This window comes from Carcharodon carcharias, chromosome 26, assembly GCF_017639515.1.
Source record: "Carcharodon carcharias isolate sCarCar2 chromosome 26, sCarCar2.pri, whole genome shotgun sequence".
In the NCBI taxonomy this organism is placed as follows: Eukaryota; Metazoa; Chordata; class Chondrichthyes; order Lamniformes; family Lamnidae; genus Carcharodon; species Carcharodon carcharias.
In genome coordinates this window covers 6755466-6772143 of record NC_054492.1, presented here as the reverse complement: position 1 = coordinate 6772143, position 16678 = coordinate 6755466, and the positions used below count along the sequence as shown (strand labels likewise).

Here is a 16678-nt window from a genome sequence, read left to right as displayed (position 1 = left end):
TGGAGTCCTTACAGGAAGCGGGGTGTGAGGAGCTGTAGTCGAGATAGCTGTGGGGGTCGGTGGGTTTGTAATGGATATTGGTGGACAGTCTATCACCAGAGATTGCTCCAGGAGAAAACAAAAGACTATTTACTGACAACAGCCTGGACAATAGCTCAAAAGTGAAGCAAGTTTCAACAGCATCAGTCACAGAAAATATCTGAAGTGTTTGTAATCTTAGCGCTATTAACGTTAACAAGGTAACAGAATCACCAGGAGCACCTTGCATGTGAGAGGTTTATCAGCAGCAGAATGGGCCGAACCCTGAACTTACACTTCTCATGGGATCGGGGGTGGGGGGGGCTGTTGGGTAGGGGCTGGCGAGAGCAGACCCTTGGTCTGTCCTAAGGGTGCGCACACTGTGGGTGAGTCTCTGTGCTCTTGAGGGGTGGGGGGGGAGGGGCGGGGGTGCAGTGCGGACAGGACAGGGCTGCTGGGGGTGGGGGGCAGAGATTAAAATGATGCTGTCTGAGGTGATGAGATGACAAAGTGTGAGCATTGAGGGGTATCTGAGTGTGGCAGCGGGTGGGGGTGTAGTCTAAACCTTCCACCTCAGTGGGAATGGAGGTGGGGACGGGAGGGTTTTAAAGAACTCTCCCTACAGTTACCCTCCCAACTAGGGTGTGGAGCATTTCCCTGACCAGGTAGGGCCTCATGGAAGAGCCGGGCGACGGATAAGAGGATGGTAAAAAGGAAGAGAGCGGAGAATAAGGGGAGATGGGAGGGGAAGTGAAGATTAGGAGGAGGAGGAGAAGAGAGGGAAGGCAATGAGGGTGGAGAGAAGGAAGGAGGGAGGAGACAAATGGAAAGGAGGAAGGGAGAAAGTAGAGGGCAGGATGGGGAGGGGCTGATGTCGATGGGTGGGAAAAGGGAGCGGTCAGGAGGCAAGATGCAGCTCAATGAGGTTAGCAGGGGAATGGTGGCTAAATGGGAAGCTGTAGTGTTCATTTTTGGTGAGGAGGGGGGGATACACAGAAATATTGAGCACAGGGCAGCAGGAGCCAATATGTTACTGTGGGGAGCAAGAGACATTATGCTATGTGTTAGGGCACTGGGAAAGGTAGAGAGTGATAGTGCTGTTGCCTTGTCTTGGGCCTATTGATTGTGGCTCCATGCTGAGAATGCTGGATCACTGAGTCCACAGGTTTTGGGGATTTCTTGGATTAGGTTAATTGAAAGATTGTTTTATCAAAATTCACTTTGATGCTAAAAATGCCTCCTTAACTGCTGAGACCTGTCTCTCAATGCTAAAGTTAGCTGGCACTAAATCCATGGGAATTACACTGTTACTAGGCAACAGAGAGTGAGCAACTCTCTGCTTTTTTTACACGTTGCTTTGCCCCTGACATTGTTGGGGGGTGGGGGTGGGGATTTTAACTCAAAGTGTTCAGCAGAAAACAAATGCGTGGGGGGTGGGAGGAAGTGGATAAGACCAGGAGACTTACAGCAGTGTGTAGAGGGAGAAGCATTCTGGGGTTAACAATATCACAAAACCAGAATTACCTGGAAAAACTCAGCAGGTCTGGCAGTTTTGCTGAGTTTTTCCAGGTAATTCTGTTTTTGTTTTAGATTTCCAGCATCTGCAGTTTTTTGTTTTTAACAATAACATAGTCTGGTTCGAGCTCAGACAGGCAAGGGATAGAGACAATCAATTGAGTTTATGGCTGGGTCTAAATACAATGGCTTAAAAGTGGTAACTTGATAAAGTTTGATTAATGCAACCGAAATAGGTTTATCACAAAAATTAAGCATTTTTAATCATAGTATCAATCCACTACCTGTAAGTAAGCTGATGTTAAATTACTTTAAAAATGCATGGAAGCATTTCCAGTTGGGGAACAGTCAATTTCTTGGTCAATGAAAACCAAATTTGCATTCAGAACCTTCTAAAATGTAGCTATTAGGGTCCTTGTGCCCGAAAGATCGCTTAATTTTTGGAGACTCCTTGAAGGCCTGAAAACAAGCACAGTCAGTGGAAACTCTGAAGGTGATGGATTCACCCAGGGGCACGGACAGTTTTGTGGACGGGACAGCTTTGTGGGATGTTTTTTAAACTAGAGGGAAAGGTATCAGAAACTCAAGTTGCACCTGTGTTTAAAATTCTGTCATCTTTTGCAGTTGTTTCAATTTTGGCTGAGCTACAGAAGAAAAGAGTCTAAGCCCAAGGAATCTCCAGGCTGACGATTGTTGGGGACAGGCTGGATAAACCACTTGGTTTTTTTTCCCCCCGCATTTTGTAAGCTCATTTTATAAATTCATTACCTAGAATCTAGAACATAGAAATAGGCCATCTGACCTATCACGAGCCGTCTCTCTGGCAATTGAATGGTAGTTAGAGTTCCAACATACCGATATGTGCAGGGAGATGCATTCTGGCTGAAGACTGGGGCACAAGTGCTCTGCAAAACAACAGAGGGTTTATAGAAATACACAACCATGTCCAGTTTCATTGCTCTCAGAGTCAGAACCTTGGTGCATTTGTTTCACAAGCACTGCCTAATATTCAAGTTAAAACCAATACATATGAATAAAATGAATTGGTTGGTGATTACAACTGCCATCTTCTCACTGTTTGGAAGACTGGAGCAATATTTCCCTGGAGTTCATTGGTTCACTTATAAAGAGGCTGCTTTTGGAGGATTGGCAGCTCTCGCCTTCTTGGATGGCATAATCTCAACTTAGTCCCCTGTGACACCACTCCTTCCAGGCTGGAGGTCTCCTCTCACTGAGTCCACCTCGAGGGTCACAGGTCAAGGTTGAGAAACCCTCAGCCTAGGAGTTTCATACTCCTTAGCTATGTCTCCCTTGGTGTGTGTCCCTGTATTTGGGTAGTTCATTCCAAACAGACTCTCAAGAAAACTCTCGGTTATGTGCAGCACCCGCCATATTTCATGCCCTATTGACAGTAGGAGAGTGCCCTGGATTGGTGTGGCCTTAGGTCTTTAATCAGACACAATGGGAGCCATCATGAAAGCAATATTTCACATGAGAGGCTTTGTTTTTATACGAAGCCAGCAACTCAGTGCTCAAGATCAGAGTTCAGCATTAGCCCCATATCAGTTCCTACATTTGATGCTAATTAAGGTTTGCTTCCCCCATACTTTGCTCCCAGAGTTTGCTGGTGCAGAGCTGAGAAAGAAAGGATGATGAAACACTGGGTTTTCATTACTCCGCATTTAATATCCACTTTTATGAGTTTCTCGGAGACTGTGCAGACCCCATCACTCAGGAACAGGAAACTGTCCAAATGACATGATAACACGGTGGCAATGCTGCCTCCTGGATACAATAATCCCCTCAGGATGTGAGCTTTAGTGCTTGTGGTCAGTCCCTGTGGAATGGGGGATCTTGGGAGAAGACAGACAGAAAGCTCCTGGAGAAATTTCTCTCAGGCCAGACAAAACCTTTTCTAAAGAGAGTCAGGACCCTTATATTGAAATAAATTACAAATATAGGTAAAATGCAGGTCCATCAGGTAGGGCACATTTCAGCTGAAGATTAAAGGGCACTGTGTTTTCCTTCACAATCTCCCCTTCCCTCTGCTTCCCCAACACCTGCCCATTTTTCACTTCCCACCCCTGTGCTCCACAGTCAGTACATGATTCTTTAGTTGCTACGCTTCCACCCTCTGGACCTCACTCCCTCAGCACTCCCTCTGTGCCTTCTCACTGACCAGCTAGCCTGTCTCTCCTCTGTCCCTCCCTGATCATTGTCTGCTGCCGTGTAATGAGTCCGAACAATATCTTTGTATGTGAGGAGCAGGACAGGATCAGGAGGTATTTTTACTCTAAACGAACGCTAAACGTTTTGGTGAAGAAGCCCAAATATTAAGGGGATCTCATCTCCCAGCCTCATTTTCATTGGAGAGGATCCACATCATCGTGAGTTGACACTATGATTTTTTTACTAAAAAGAAACTGAATACAGGGCAGTGTTTGTGCACCAATCTACCTAAAAGTTTGATCTTGCAGCCTATATTAACTTGAGTTCATCCATAACTCTGCTGGCTGCATCCTAACTTGCCCCGAGTCCCACTCACCCATCACTCCTGTGCTTGCTGACCTATGTTGGTTTCTTTTCCGCCAATGTCACAATTTAAAACTTCTCACCCTTGTTTACAAAACCCTCTAAAGGCCTTGTCCTTCCCTATCTCTGTAACCTCCCACAGCCCTATAGCCATCCGAGATCCCTGCGCTTTTTCAATCCTGGCCTCTTCCACATGCCGGGTTATCCTCGCTGCATGTAAAAATGTCATGTATGAACATGGGTGAAGCTGCTTCCAACATATGCCCCATCTGAAGGAGCTGCATCTTACCTCTGAATTGTAGCTTTGGGAAAATATAAAGGTCCTGATGCTCTCCTTAGGCACAAACGCTCCTTAGAAAGGATTTTGGCCTGTGAGAAATGTATCTTTTCAAGCCTCCTCGCTGCACCACTAGTGGCTGTTCCTTCAGCTGTGTAGGGACTAAGCTCCGGAATTTGTTCCCTAAGCATCTCCGTGCCTCTCTGTCTATCCTCCTTTAAGACACTCCTTAAAACCTACCTCTTCGATCAAGGTTTTAGTCAACTGTCCTCATGTCCTTTATGTGACGCAGTGTAAACGTTGATATAATAATGTTCCTTTGGTGTTTTGATATGTTAAACGCACTATATAAATGCCAGTTGTTGTTATAAAGGATTTACGCTGGGACTACATTTCTCCTGAATTGATACATTGCCCTAGAATAACCTGCCAACCAATCAGTAGATGCTCCAGCAAAGTGCATCTTTTTGTCAACCAATGCTCATCCAGGTTACTCAACATTAAATTTAAAATATTAATTTTTACATTTCCACGTAAACTTTCTTACTTTTTCCTCAGTTCTTTGTTATCCCGTAGCGTGGATTCGTCAGCTGACAGGAGCTGCTGGAGAAAGGCTCGAGCTTCCCTCCAGGCTTCGCAGCCAAGGGCCATGAAGGGGTTAAGAGTTTGCTGCAAGACACATAGGGCAAATCTTGAAAATCATTAGTTTCACAGATCTGCAGGAATTCACACTACATGGCACAGGCACGATGGGCAGAATGGCCTCTTTCTATGAGTCTAATACACATTTTCATTGCAAATAACTGATTCAATGGCATTCTTCTGGATATAGAGAAGAACTCTCCCCTCTTATACGAACTTTGGAAAGCAACTGGCAGATTTCATGTGTGGTAGATGTTTCATTGTGTGGTCAGGGTCTGGACGGGGGTTTTGGGAATTGTCTATTCTCCCGAAATATGCTGCACGAGTCTGTAGTTTCTCAAAACCATTACTCTTTATTTACAGCAAGAATTTACATATTTGGGTCTCTACACGAGGTTGGAGCTTTACCTCCTCCCAGATCACTCTTACTTCTCAGTCATGTGCTCTGGCATCAGTATTACATCAGCATCATATATGCTTCTGATGCCAATTGAAGCCAAGGTGGTGTTAAATAGGGGATCTATTAAGATCCCGTTGCTCGCCAGACTGGGACTCCCAGTCGACAATGCTGGCTGTTCATATGGTGGCTCCAGGGTGGAAATGGGGGCTGGGTTGATAGATCATGTGAGGGACCCCCACCTCCCTAAATGAACCATGACAGCTGCTGGGAAACAGCTGTGGTCACTGACCACCCCCTGGAGGGGTTGCCCCTCTAGAATCATGGCCAGGCAGCTGTGGCTTTTCAGAAAGTAAAAACAAAACGTTAGCTGACCTTCTCTGTCGCAGCCTTCATGCTCAGATTGGCTGTCCCCACCTCGGCCAGTGGGCCTGCTGATCACTGAGTGCTGGAGGGCCTCCCATTGGCCATCCGGCATTGGGAACCCACCCACCACCCCTGATTGAATGGTGAGTCCACTCCCTGGCCTTTAATCAGCAGGAGCACTGAAAATTGTGATGGGTGTATCTAAAACATCCCATGTGGGGTCAGGACCCACAACAGACCCATTTCTGGTTCCCCACCCTGATTGAAAATCCAGCCCCATAACTCTGCTCATAGTTTTAAAATTACTTGTAGAATCAGGAAACAGACATTGAAATCCTGAAGTTTCAGATAATGTGAGATGCTCATATCTCGAAACTGTCATGGCTTGTTTTCACGAGTAGAGCTACAAGAGCTGGTGTCTGTCTAAAGAAGTAAAAAGCATTATATCTGGACACTCTACATTCTGAAAAGGGCCTGAATTATCTTTGGGAGGATCTTCCAGTTTTGAGGTTCAAGAGGGGGTGGTTGAGGATATCTTCCACCGTGTGGTCTGCCCTGACTAAACGCTGTGTGATCCTGTGAGCCTGTAGAATCACATTCTGATAAAAGGTAATAAGAGGACATTCTTCACTGTCTGTTAACACTGGTCAATCATTGCCTGCAATGATGTGATGATGTTGGAGATTGTAAAGTGAGACACTGAATAATTGGTTGACAACGTTCGCACATCCTTGTACGCAGAGTAAAGACCTCCAAGTCAATCAGATATATATTGTAATGATGATATGAACTTGAGGCTAATTGTGTCAGCTTCCAAGCTCCTTCCTGTCATTACATGGTGTCAGGTGTTGAGCCCAAGTGTGCTTTCTGAGACCAATTTATGATTTGCAAGAAATCAAAATGAGATAAGAAGTAAAATGGAATGTGTTTGGAGAAATGAAGAAGCTGCAGTCTTATTTTGCAATAACTTGCATCGAATGAACTCTAGACAGACAGAAAGTTAAACAATCTGATGGAGAGAGAGCCTCAGCACAGGGGCTAGGGAAGAATATCCAGAATCCTTATGTTTAAACTGCTATGGATGAGAATTAGATGTGACAGATACAGAGACATTAGTTCTATTTGATTACAGCAGAGGGTGCTGGGACAGCTTGTACATCTTTCATAATTTAGGACTTACCCTAGGGCCCCACATTCGCTCTGCTCGTCCACCCCTGACCTGGTCCCACAATCCCCCCAACTCCTCACCTCCTTTCCAGCATCCCCCACTCCCTCAGCTCCTCACTCATCTCCCCGGTTTCACACTGCTCAAAATCTTAGCCCTCAGGTGAGTTTTCAACCATAACCCTCTGGGATTTCTGTGTTCCTCTAATACTGGCCCCTTGCACCACATCCCCAACTTGCTTCACTCCATCAGCTACCTTGACTTTAAGCTCTGAAATTTTCATTCTACCTATCTCCACTGCCGTCTCCTCCTTTAATATGCCCCCTAAAACCTTCCCTATGACCAAGCTTTCGGTCATTTGTTCTCATATTCTTTGCAGTGACTGTGTTGAATTTTTTTCTGAAATCACTCCTTTAAGCAGGATGTTAAAGCTGTTAAAGATGTTAAAACAAATATAAGTTGCTGTTGTTAGACTGCCTGTGGATTACAGAAATATTCAATTCTGGTAGATGCTGATAATCCTTCGGTGCCAACAATTTCTCATTGCAGATTAGTGCAAATGAATTGTCATCATCAAGGGATGTAAGCAGATCTTTAACACCAGTCTCTAAAAGCATTGATTCAGCATTTTCTAATCCCATCAAGTCTCCAGCATTGAGCAAAGCTGAGTCTTCAGTCTTGAGTGTGTTCAGTGTCTCCTTACTTGGTGTAGTTGATGATCATAGGTTACTCAAGGACCTAAGCATCACATGGCAACTTGCTACAACATGACAACAAGTATTTCAGGCAACAAAAGTAGTGTTGGTGATCATGAATAGGCTGAATTCATTGAAAGCTTTTGGGCGGATGTTGGTATTGACCAGCTGACCCACTGTGTAGGCGACAAGCCCAAGCTGGAGGATGAGGCTCCACTCCAGGTAGTGCAACCTCAAACTTTGGCCTCCATCACATTGAGATCACAGCTCCTTCCTTCTTTCTCTCCAATCTTCTTTGATGTTTGCTAATGAAATGAATGATAATTTGCCTGAAGGTAACTCTCCAGTTGGTACAAGACCCAAGTCAGGAGTGTGAAGGAATACTCCCCACCTGCCTGGATTGCACCAACCCAGCGACAGTTAAGGAACGGCAATATAGTTCCAAGTCAGGATGGTATGGTGATTATGACGATCCTGCCCAATATTTATTCTCAATCAATATTGCTGAAGCAGGTCGGCTGGTCATTACCCCTTGCTGCCGTGGTTCCTACATTGCAACTGTGACTACACTTCAGAAAAGCACTTAATTGGCTTTGGGACATCCTGAGATTGTGAAAGGTGCTAGTTCTTTCTTTCAGTCAGGAGTATCTCAACAATTACCAAGGTTTTAAATGGGTTCAAAGGGACTATAACTTACTTCACAGAATGAAACAAAGCCACTAATTCCAGCAATTGGTGCACATTACCTGGGTGAATACATGCTGATGTTTGGAGAGAACTGAGCCAGTGAAGAGATGTTTAACAACACTGAGGTCTAAGATCTGGTCTCCAATGGCAACGCCAATTCTATGTGTAGGCTGGAAGGAGAAAAGAAAGCAGAGATCAATCAAAAATGGAAGTGGATAAGTATTGAACGGGAAGATTGACAGTTCCTGTTTGAGAGCTCACCTTAGGACAAGTTCAATACAGTTAATGGTCTCTGTGTTGCCATTTCCACCATTCCCTATTATATAAATTTCTGCTGCTGAGCATTTCACACATTCATCTGGGGGTCCCTCACTCGTTCAATTAAAGAAGGTCCATGCACAGCCTGTGCTGAATTAGTCCGAAGCAGACACAGTGCTAATTGAGGCCACAATAAATTAGAAAAATGGAACCCAGAACTCCTGATCACAATCCAATGACCCTGCTCTGGGTCTGACAAGGACAAAACTGGACTGGGCTAGGCTAGGCAGGGTAGCACTGGACTCAGCTCAGAGTACTGGACAAGGCTATATCAGGCTGAACAACACAAGACTTGACAAGGTTTGGGCTGATCTGGCCTGGACAGGAGAGAACAAAACTGAGTTAGACAGGACATGACTGGGTTGGGCTGCAATGTGTCACATGGCCAGATATCCCACTACTTTCATCAACTAGGTTTAGGTACAAAATCAAATCAGGTAGCAGATTGGCACCGCCAGCAGTGAAATGTGACTGACATCAGTGACGACTTCTGGGGAGGGGCAATAAAAAACTGGGAGGGAGGGTAAATACCTTAACAGCTGTCTGAAATCACCAAAAACACACCACCGGCTCAATTCTGCCCAGTTGTGTTCTGTACTTACTTTTTGTGCAATTTCCCACAGTGCCAAGTACTCTAACATTGAGAACGTAGCCGCTTTCAATCTCTGCATGTATAACTCACCTTTACATACAGCTACATTTTGATTAGCAGTAATGAGCTTTAAAATGCTAGGTTATCTTCTCAAATTAAGACAGCTCGTTTGCGGAGAATACGACAGAAATGCCTTCAGAAAATGCTCAACTGACTCCTTTCCATACACCACCAGTTCCAAAATGTTCCCCCATTAGCGGTCCAAGATTAGAAATCTTGACATAGCGCATTGCTATGGCACTGGGGGAAAGTAAAAGTTATAGGGCTGCCTTACACTGTGCAATTAAACTATTTGTTATAGGGATTCAGGTGGCACTAGTAAGGCAGTGATAACCCAAGGGGTCTGGCCTATGTGTGATTTTACATGGTTGAATAGTCTCAAAGCACCTAGTGAATGACCAATGAGTTACCAAGTAAAGTAAAATTAAGTAAAGCCGAGTAAGGTATGGCTGGCTAAAGGTAAATGGAGATCCTTATGTCAGAGAGTTGCTTTTGTACAAGCTTGGAATTATACTTGGAGATATAAAACCCTGCAAACATTTGGATGTTGTGGTCATGCTAGACAGCCGAATCATGAGATATGAAATGGCCTTAATCATCAGTAGTGATCTGATATTGTGCAGTGTTCCGAATGGGCCCTTAGCAAAGGTATGCAATCTTGTCAATATTGTTGAGGCACTAATATTCATCTGAACTAGGATATATTTATTAATGAATAAATTAATGAAACCAGGACCTGGATTTGAAGGACATCACATGAATGAATTACTAAAGCTGTATGAGCACTGAGGACAGGTACAATCAGCAGCTGGCAAGATTATTCTCTAGATTTTTATAATTCGTCTTGGGATGTGAGCATCACTAGCAAGGTCAGCATTTATTACCTATCCCTAAGTTGCCTTGAGAAGATGGTGGTTGATTCTTGATTTTTGGTTCTTCTTGAACCGCTGCAGTCCCTGTGGTGTAGGTACACCCACAGTGCTGTTAGGGAGGGAGTTCCAGGATTTTGACCCAGCAACACTGAAGGAAAGGCAATATAGTCCCAAATCAGGTTGGTGTCTGCTTGGAGGGGAGTTTCCAGGTGGCGGTGTTCCCATGTGCCTGCTGCCCATGACCTTCCAATTGGCAGAGGGTTTGGAAGGTACTGTTGAAGGACCCTTGGTGAGTTGCTGTACTGCATCTTTGCAGGTGGTACACACTGCTGCCACTGTGCACTAGTAGTTGAAGGAGTGAATGTTTAAGATGTCAAATGGGTGCCAGTCATGTGAAATACTTTGTCCAGGATGGTGTTGAGCTTCTTGAGTACTGTTGGAGTTGCACTCATCCAGGCAAGTGGAGAGTATTCCATCACACTCCTGACTTAAGCCTTGTAGATAGGTTTTGGGGAGGCAAGAGGTGAGTTACTCAATGCAGGATTCCTAGCCCCTGGCTTGATTTTCTAGTCACAGAATTTATATGGCTGGTCCAGCTAAGTTTCTGGTCAATGGTAATCCCCAGGACGTTGATGCATGTCTATACCATCCAATTCTTCACACCCCTCCTTTTAACTACAGCATCGTTCCCCTCTTTCTTCTGAATACAGATACAAAATACTCATTAAGAATCACACCCACATCTTGCACCTCTGTACTTCTTGGTCTCTAATTGGCCTTACTCTTTCCTTAGTTATCCCTTTGTTCTTTCTGTGTTTATGAAACATTTTTGTGTTTTCTTTGATTTTACTTGCCAATATTTTTAATGTACTTTGTTTTCTAAATTTCATTTTAAATTTCACCCTATATTTTTATACTCCTCTTGGCTTCCTACAGTAATGGGATCACAAGCTTCCTTTTTTTTTGCCTTATCTTTTTCTGCGTACTCTTTGGCATCCAGGAGACACCAGATTTGGGAGACCCACTCTTTTTCTGTTTGGGAACACATTTGTTTTGAACTCTCTCTCTCTCCTTCTCGAATAGCTCCTGCTGCTCGGACACAGATTTACCTTCAACTCCTATAACTGTTTCCAGCCCACTTTTGTCAAACCACATCTCAGTTTAGTAAAATTGCTCTTGCTCTATTATGCCCTTCTCCATAACGACTCTAAAAATAACCAAATTATGATCACTAGCTTGTTCTCCCACTAGTACCTTGTCTATCTGCCCAGATTCATTTCCTAAAACTAAATTTTAGAAGTGTCCCTTCTCTTGTTGACTTGCTATCTTCTGTTTAGAAAAACTCTCTCAATGCATTTTAAAAATTATGGGCCCTCTATACCTTTTACACTGAATTTATCCCAGTTAATATTTGGGTAGCTGAAATCCCCTATTATTACTGCCCTATTGTGTCTGCACTTCTCAGCAATTTGCACACATATTTGCCTTTCTATCCCCCTTTGACTGTTTGGGGATCTATTTTACACTCCCAGCTGCATGATTTCCCCTTTTCTGTTCCTCAGTTCAGCCCATATGAACTCGTTTGATGCTCCTTCCAGTATATTATTCCACTCCATAGTTGTAATTGTCTCTTTAACCAATATTGTGACACCCTCCACTCCGTGTTCCTCTTTTCAACCACCTCTCTGTCCTGCCTAAAACATGTACCCAGGAATGCAGAGCTGTCATTCCTGCCTTTGTTTAAGTGATGCTTCATGTAAAGTTGTAAATAATTAACATATTTTCAGCAGTAACCGTTATTTCCAATAATTTTTAAGATCCTGTTGACTTTTCTGACAATGATTGCTGATCAGGTCGGCTTCCTGATAGCAATCCAAGGACATCATCATCATTCTAATGTCACAGTTCTCCAACGACCATCTGTTAAGATCAGTGTAGTGTCGGCAGACAGATGTTATATGCTAGCTTCACAGCACTCTGACTGGAAAACAAAGACCTGTGCTTAGCCTGCCAGTGACTCATAGACTCAAAGATGTTTACAGCACAGAAGGAGGCTGTTCAGCCCATCATGTCCATGCTGCTCAACAAAGATCTCACTACACTAATCCCATTTTCCAGTGCTTGGCCAGTAGCCCTGGAGGCTATGGCAACACAAGTGAATTTCTAAATACTTCTTAAATTTTACGAGAGTTTCTGACTCAACCACTCCTTCAAGCAGTGAGCTCCAGACTCCCAACACCCCCAGGGTGAAAAAATTTCTCCTCAACTCCCCTCTTAGCCTTCTACCCCTTACCTTAAATTTATGCCCCCTGGTTATTGACCCCTCTACCAATGGAAAAGGTGCCTTCCAAAGCACCCTATCTATGCCCTTCATAATCTTATACACCTCTCAATCTTTGCTGCTCCAAGGAAAATAACCCCAGCCTATCCAATCTTTCCTCATAGCTCAGACCCTACAGTCCAGGCAGCATTGTGGGCCAGGATCTTTAGGTCGGTAAGCAGGGGGGCAGGGCCCACTCGCCAATGTGGGTGGAACTCCCGATGTCACCCTGTGTCATTTCCATTTTCAATTCGGCGGGTGCACAGCCGAATCAGCTGTGTGCTCACCGACCTGTCAACGGCCAACTGAGGCCATTTAAAAACTAATTGAAATAATTAATAGACCTGCCCATCCAACCTTAAGGATAGCGGACAGGCCAGGAGCCCTGGCCGGCTTCATATAAAGCATGAAACCTCATCCACCTGAGGGATGGGGTTTCATGAGGGATTTAAAAAATTTAATAAAGGTTTGATTAAAAGTGATGGACATATCCCAACTCATGTGACAGTGTCACATGAGGGGACACATCAGGGAAATTTTATTTGTGCCCCTTTCACCATTTTTAACTTGGGCGCCATTCCCCCTGAGGCAGCACTTAGCCTCAGGGAGATCAGTGCACTCTTTCACGGGCATGTACGAAAAAGCACACTCTCAGCTGAGGGAATTCCCCCCCCCCCTCCACTGCCTGCACAGGGAGCGCATAGCACTTCCTGGAGGATGTCATGCTGGGCAGGCCTTAATTGGCCTGCCCACGTAAAGTGGCAGCTCGCCCCCAATCACCCCCAATCCTGAATTCCCCCCCCCCCCCACCATTGATGGGGGGAGAATTCTTCCCCTGGTAAATATCCTCTGCACCCTCTCCAGTGCAATCACATCCTTCCAATAATGTGGTGACTAGAACTGCACGCAGTACTCCAGCTGTGGTCTGATCAGTGTTTTATACAGTTCCAGCATGATTCACTCATCCATACAATGGTAGCTTTCTTTAACTACATGTAAATTTCTATAAATGCTCTCTCTTGCCCACATTGCCAAAAGTTTTCTCACAATAAGTTTCTGATACTGATGCAAATCCCTGTGAAATCTCTGACCAATTGCTCATGCTCCTCTTGCACTTTGAACAGTTGACCTCCTGCAGTCAGACCTACAGTATGCCTTCCCAGAAATAACCACTAGCGATGCCTGAGATGTCTCTTCACTCCATCTAAAGCATTCTAAAATGGGCAATGATAATCAACGGCTATATGTCTTTGTACCTGAGCGCATGCCATCCTTCTCCACACTATCCAGCCTTACCCTGGCTTTATCCTCTCTATGTCACTCCCAGGTGAGGCCAATTATACAATGGTGACATTGGTAGGGAACCTGAAGATCAGACAGAAGCTCTAAGCTACACAGGCCCGGTAGCAGCCTCTCACCTCGTCTCACACTCCCAGTACAATACTGAGGGAGACTGTTAGAGGAGCCACATTTTCGATGTGATATTAAACCAAGGCTCCACTGTCCTCTTAGGTGGACATCCACTATTCCACAGCACTAGTTCAAAGGGCAGAGGAGTTCTTCCTGGTGTCCTGGCCAATATTTATGCTGCAAGCAATATCACTTAAAACAGATGATTGTTTATCTGTTTCTGGGAACTTCTTGTGGCCAATTAAGTAGGTGGCCTACATTACAACAATTTCAATTTGGGATGTCTTGAAAATGTGAAAGGCGCTATATAAACGTAAGTTCTGATGCTCAATAGTTGATGAACATTGAACAGAAAACCAGGCACTTTTATAGGGCATGTTCCCAAACAAAACAAACTGACCAGAAAATAACACAACCACTATGAGTGTACCAACACCCAAGGGCTTTCATACCCCATCTGAGGATTTGCATTCATGTGTCAACATTGCGGAGAAGAATTTATAATAAAAACCGCCGGCATGTTTCCAGTGCTACACTGGGTTTAAAGTTGTTGAAAAGTCCAGGTTAAAGTTTTCAATTTCAGGCACATTGCTGCACTGGTTGAAACTGACATCCCTCCTTCTAATACATTCGATTCACTTACGTTGTCCGCAGTGGAAAACACACCGAACGGGAGGTTCTGGATCGGGAAATCCGAGTGTTCTGCTACTTTCACGAAAGACATGTTTAGAGTTGAGAAACAGAGCGAATGACTGCGGTTCTCTGCCGTGTCAAAGTTTAACAGTTAGCAGAGCCAATACCAGTGTCAGTGTAGCGAAAACGCCCAGAGTCAGGAGCTGCCCAGAGTCTGCTTGCACAATGTGTTTGATCTGTACCTGCATTTAATACTAATCAGTTTGAGAAGGTACGAAGTGCAACCCGGTTAAATGGCATTGGAAATCCCTGCCGAACTCTAAAACATACTGTCTCAAATTAGGGCACCTAGTTTGATCTCCCCTCAACTAGCAACATCACAACTTTACAACTATTGTGTCAAAGCCTTTCGTAATCTTAATCAGGTCACCTCCTCGTCTTTTTGTTCCTAGAGAAAAGCATCCCAGCCGTTCAATCCTTCCTGATAGGTAGAACCTCTCAGCTCTGACACCATTCTAGTATTTGTTTTGCACCTTCTCTAGTGCCTCTATATTATTTTTATAATATGGACACCAGAATTGTTCACAGTGCTCCAAGTGTTTGTTAACAAAGATTCTATACAAGTTTCCTATAACTTCTCTGCTTTTCAATTCCATCCCTTGAGAAATGAACCCTTAAAACCTCGGTTACTATGTTTTGTGTTTTGTGTATTTTCACTCAGAGCGCACTGCTCCTCGATTTCTAATTCTATTTGTACGGAGTATATGGTCTCCATATTCTTCCTACTAAGAGGTAACACCTCAGACTTATTTATTGTGAAGTTAATTTTGACAATTACTCATAAATTCTGAATGTTTATGAATGTACCTGTACTTTCATGCACTCCTTTGCAATAACTACAACTCTCCAATGTGGTGCATCTGCAAATTTTGAAATAGTACTTCCGATTCCTGAATCCGAATTGTTTATGTAAATGGCAACAACAATGATCCCAGTACCAAACCTTGCGGAACACCACTTCCTAACTTTTGCCAGTCTGAGTAACTACATTTAACCCCTACTCTCAACTTCCGGTTTTGTAGTCAACTTGCTATCTATCCTGTTACTTATTCCTCGGCTTCTCCGGTTATTTATTATTATTAGCCAGCTTGAGAACCTTCAAGCTGGAGTTGTTCAGAAGTCCTTCTGCAAAGTGAAGCATATACTCGTCAACTAAATTGTTCTCCTGAAGACACAGCTCCTCAAGGATGGTGTTCCTTTTCAGCATTAAAGCCAAAGCCTTGGCACCTTGGCTGCCAACATTGTTACCTACAAGACTTAGTTCTAACCTAAGTCAGGAGTCTATCTTATCAAAGGTTTTTTTTTAAAAAAAATTCAGATATATTAAAGCCAGTGCTTGTTTGCCTTTTCTGCTACTTCTAACAATTCCATAAGTTTGAGATCTAGCTGCTGTTTTTTCTGACAGAGTCCACAATTTCTCCAGCTAGGGATCAAAGCCCAAAAATTTGCATATACAGGCAAGAGATTGACTGACTAAAACTGTACAGTTTACTAGGTTAGAGTTTCTGACTAGTCATCCAGCTAGGACATCCTGCCCATTAGGACATTGACCCTGAAGTGGGGAAGAGTGAAACCAGCACCTCAGTGACTGTCCAAGAGAAAACAATTATTATCAGTATTCCAGAACACCAGATCAGGTATCATATTAACAAGTCTGCTATTAGATTGATGCTGTTCCAATCAAGTGACATCTTGGAGCCAACTGGATGCTGCTGCTTACCTCACTGCCTCTGCCCCCAAGTTGGTTAGCAGACAAATGCTGATTGGAACCATTGTTAGTTGGGCAGCAGGCACCAGGAGTTCTTCCTTAGTGGCAAGAGGAGTCCCATATCTCACATAAAATAAGAGTGTATTGCCACTATTCCCCTTGACTACATCATAGACACACAGCATGCCCTATCAAAATTGTGATTGCTCTAGCAGCAGAGAAGTTCTCACACAATCCTACATGGAATGCTCTCCATTAACTTATATTCCGAGTCCCAATTTCTGCACAGCTATTTGAGAGAAATATGTCTGCATCATAGTGCCAAGGACCTTATCAAACCAGCCCACAACTAACAAATCACCCTGATGTTTTAGAGATTGAAGTCCAATGCCAGATGGCAGGCTCACTCAT

General features: G+C 44.0%; 1 protein-coding gene across 3 annotated transcripts in view; it reads right to left on the bottom strand.

Moving 5' to 3' along the window:
* fah (fumarylacetoacetate hydrolase (fumarylacetoacetase)) overlaps nucleotides 1-14628 on the bottom strand; it is a 71504-nt gene extending 56876 nt beyond the window's left edge. For 2 of the 3 annotated variants that reach the window (XM_041175134.1, XM_041175136.1), the window contains exons 1-4: nucleotides 14510-14628; nucleotides 8354-8464; nucleotides 4890-5011; nucleotides 2389-2438 (exon numbers count right to left, since the gene is read on the bottom strand). In XM_041175134.1, coding sequence (XP_041031068.1) covers nucleotides 2389-2438; nucleotides 4890-5011; nucleotides 8354-8464; nucleotides 14510-14590 — 364 coding nt within the window. In that variant the 5' untranslated portion in view covers nucleotides 14591-14628. The remainder of the gene's footprint in view (nucleotides 1-2388; nucleotides 2439-4889; nucleotides 5012-8353; nucleotides 8465-14509) is intronic. The other variant, XM_041175135.1, reaches the window with a different exon arrangement.
* Nucleotides 14629-16678: the final 2050 nt, after the last annotated feature.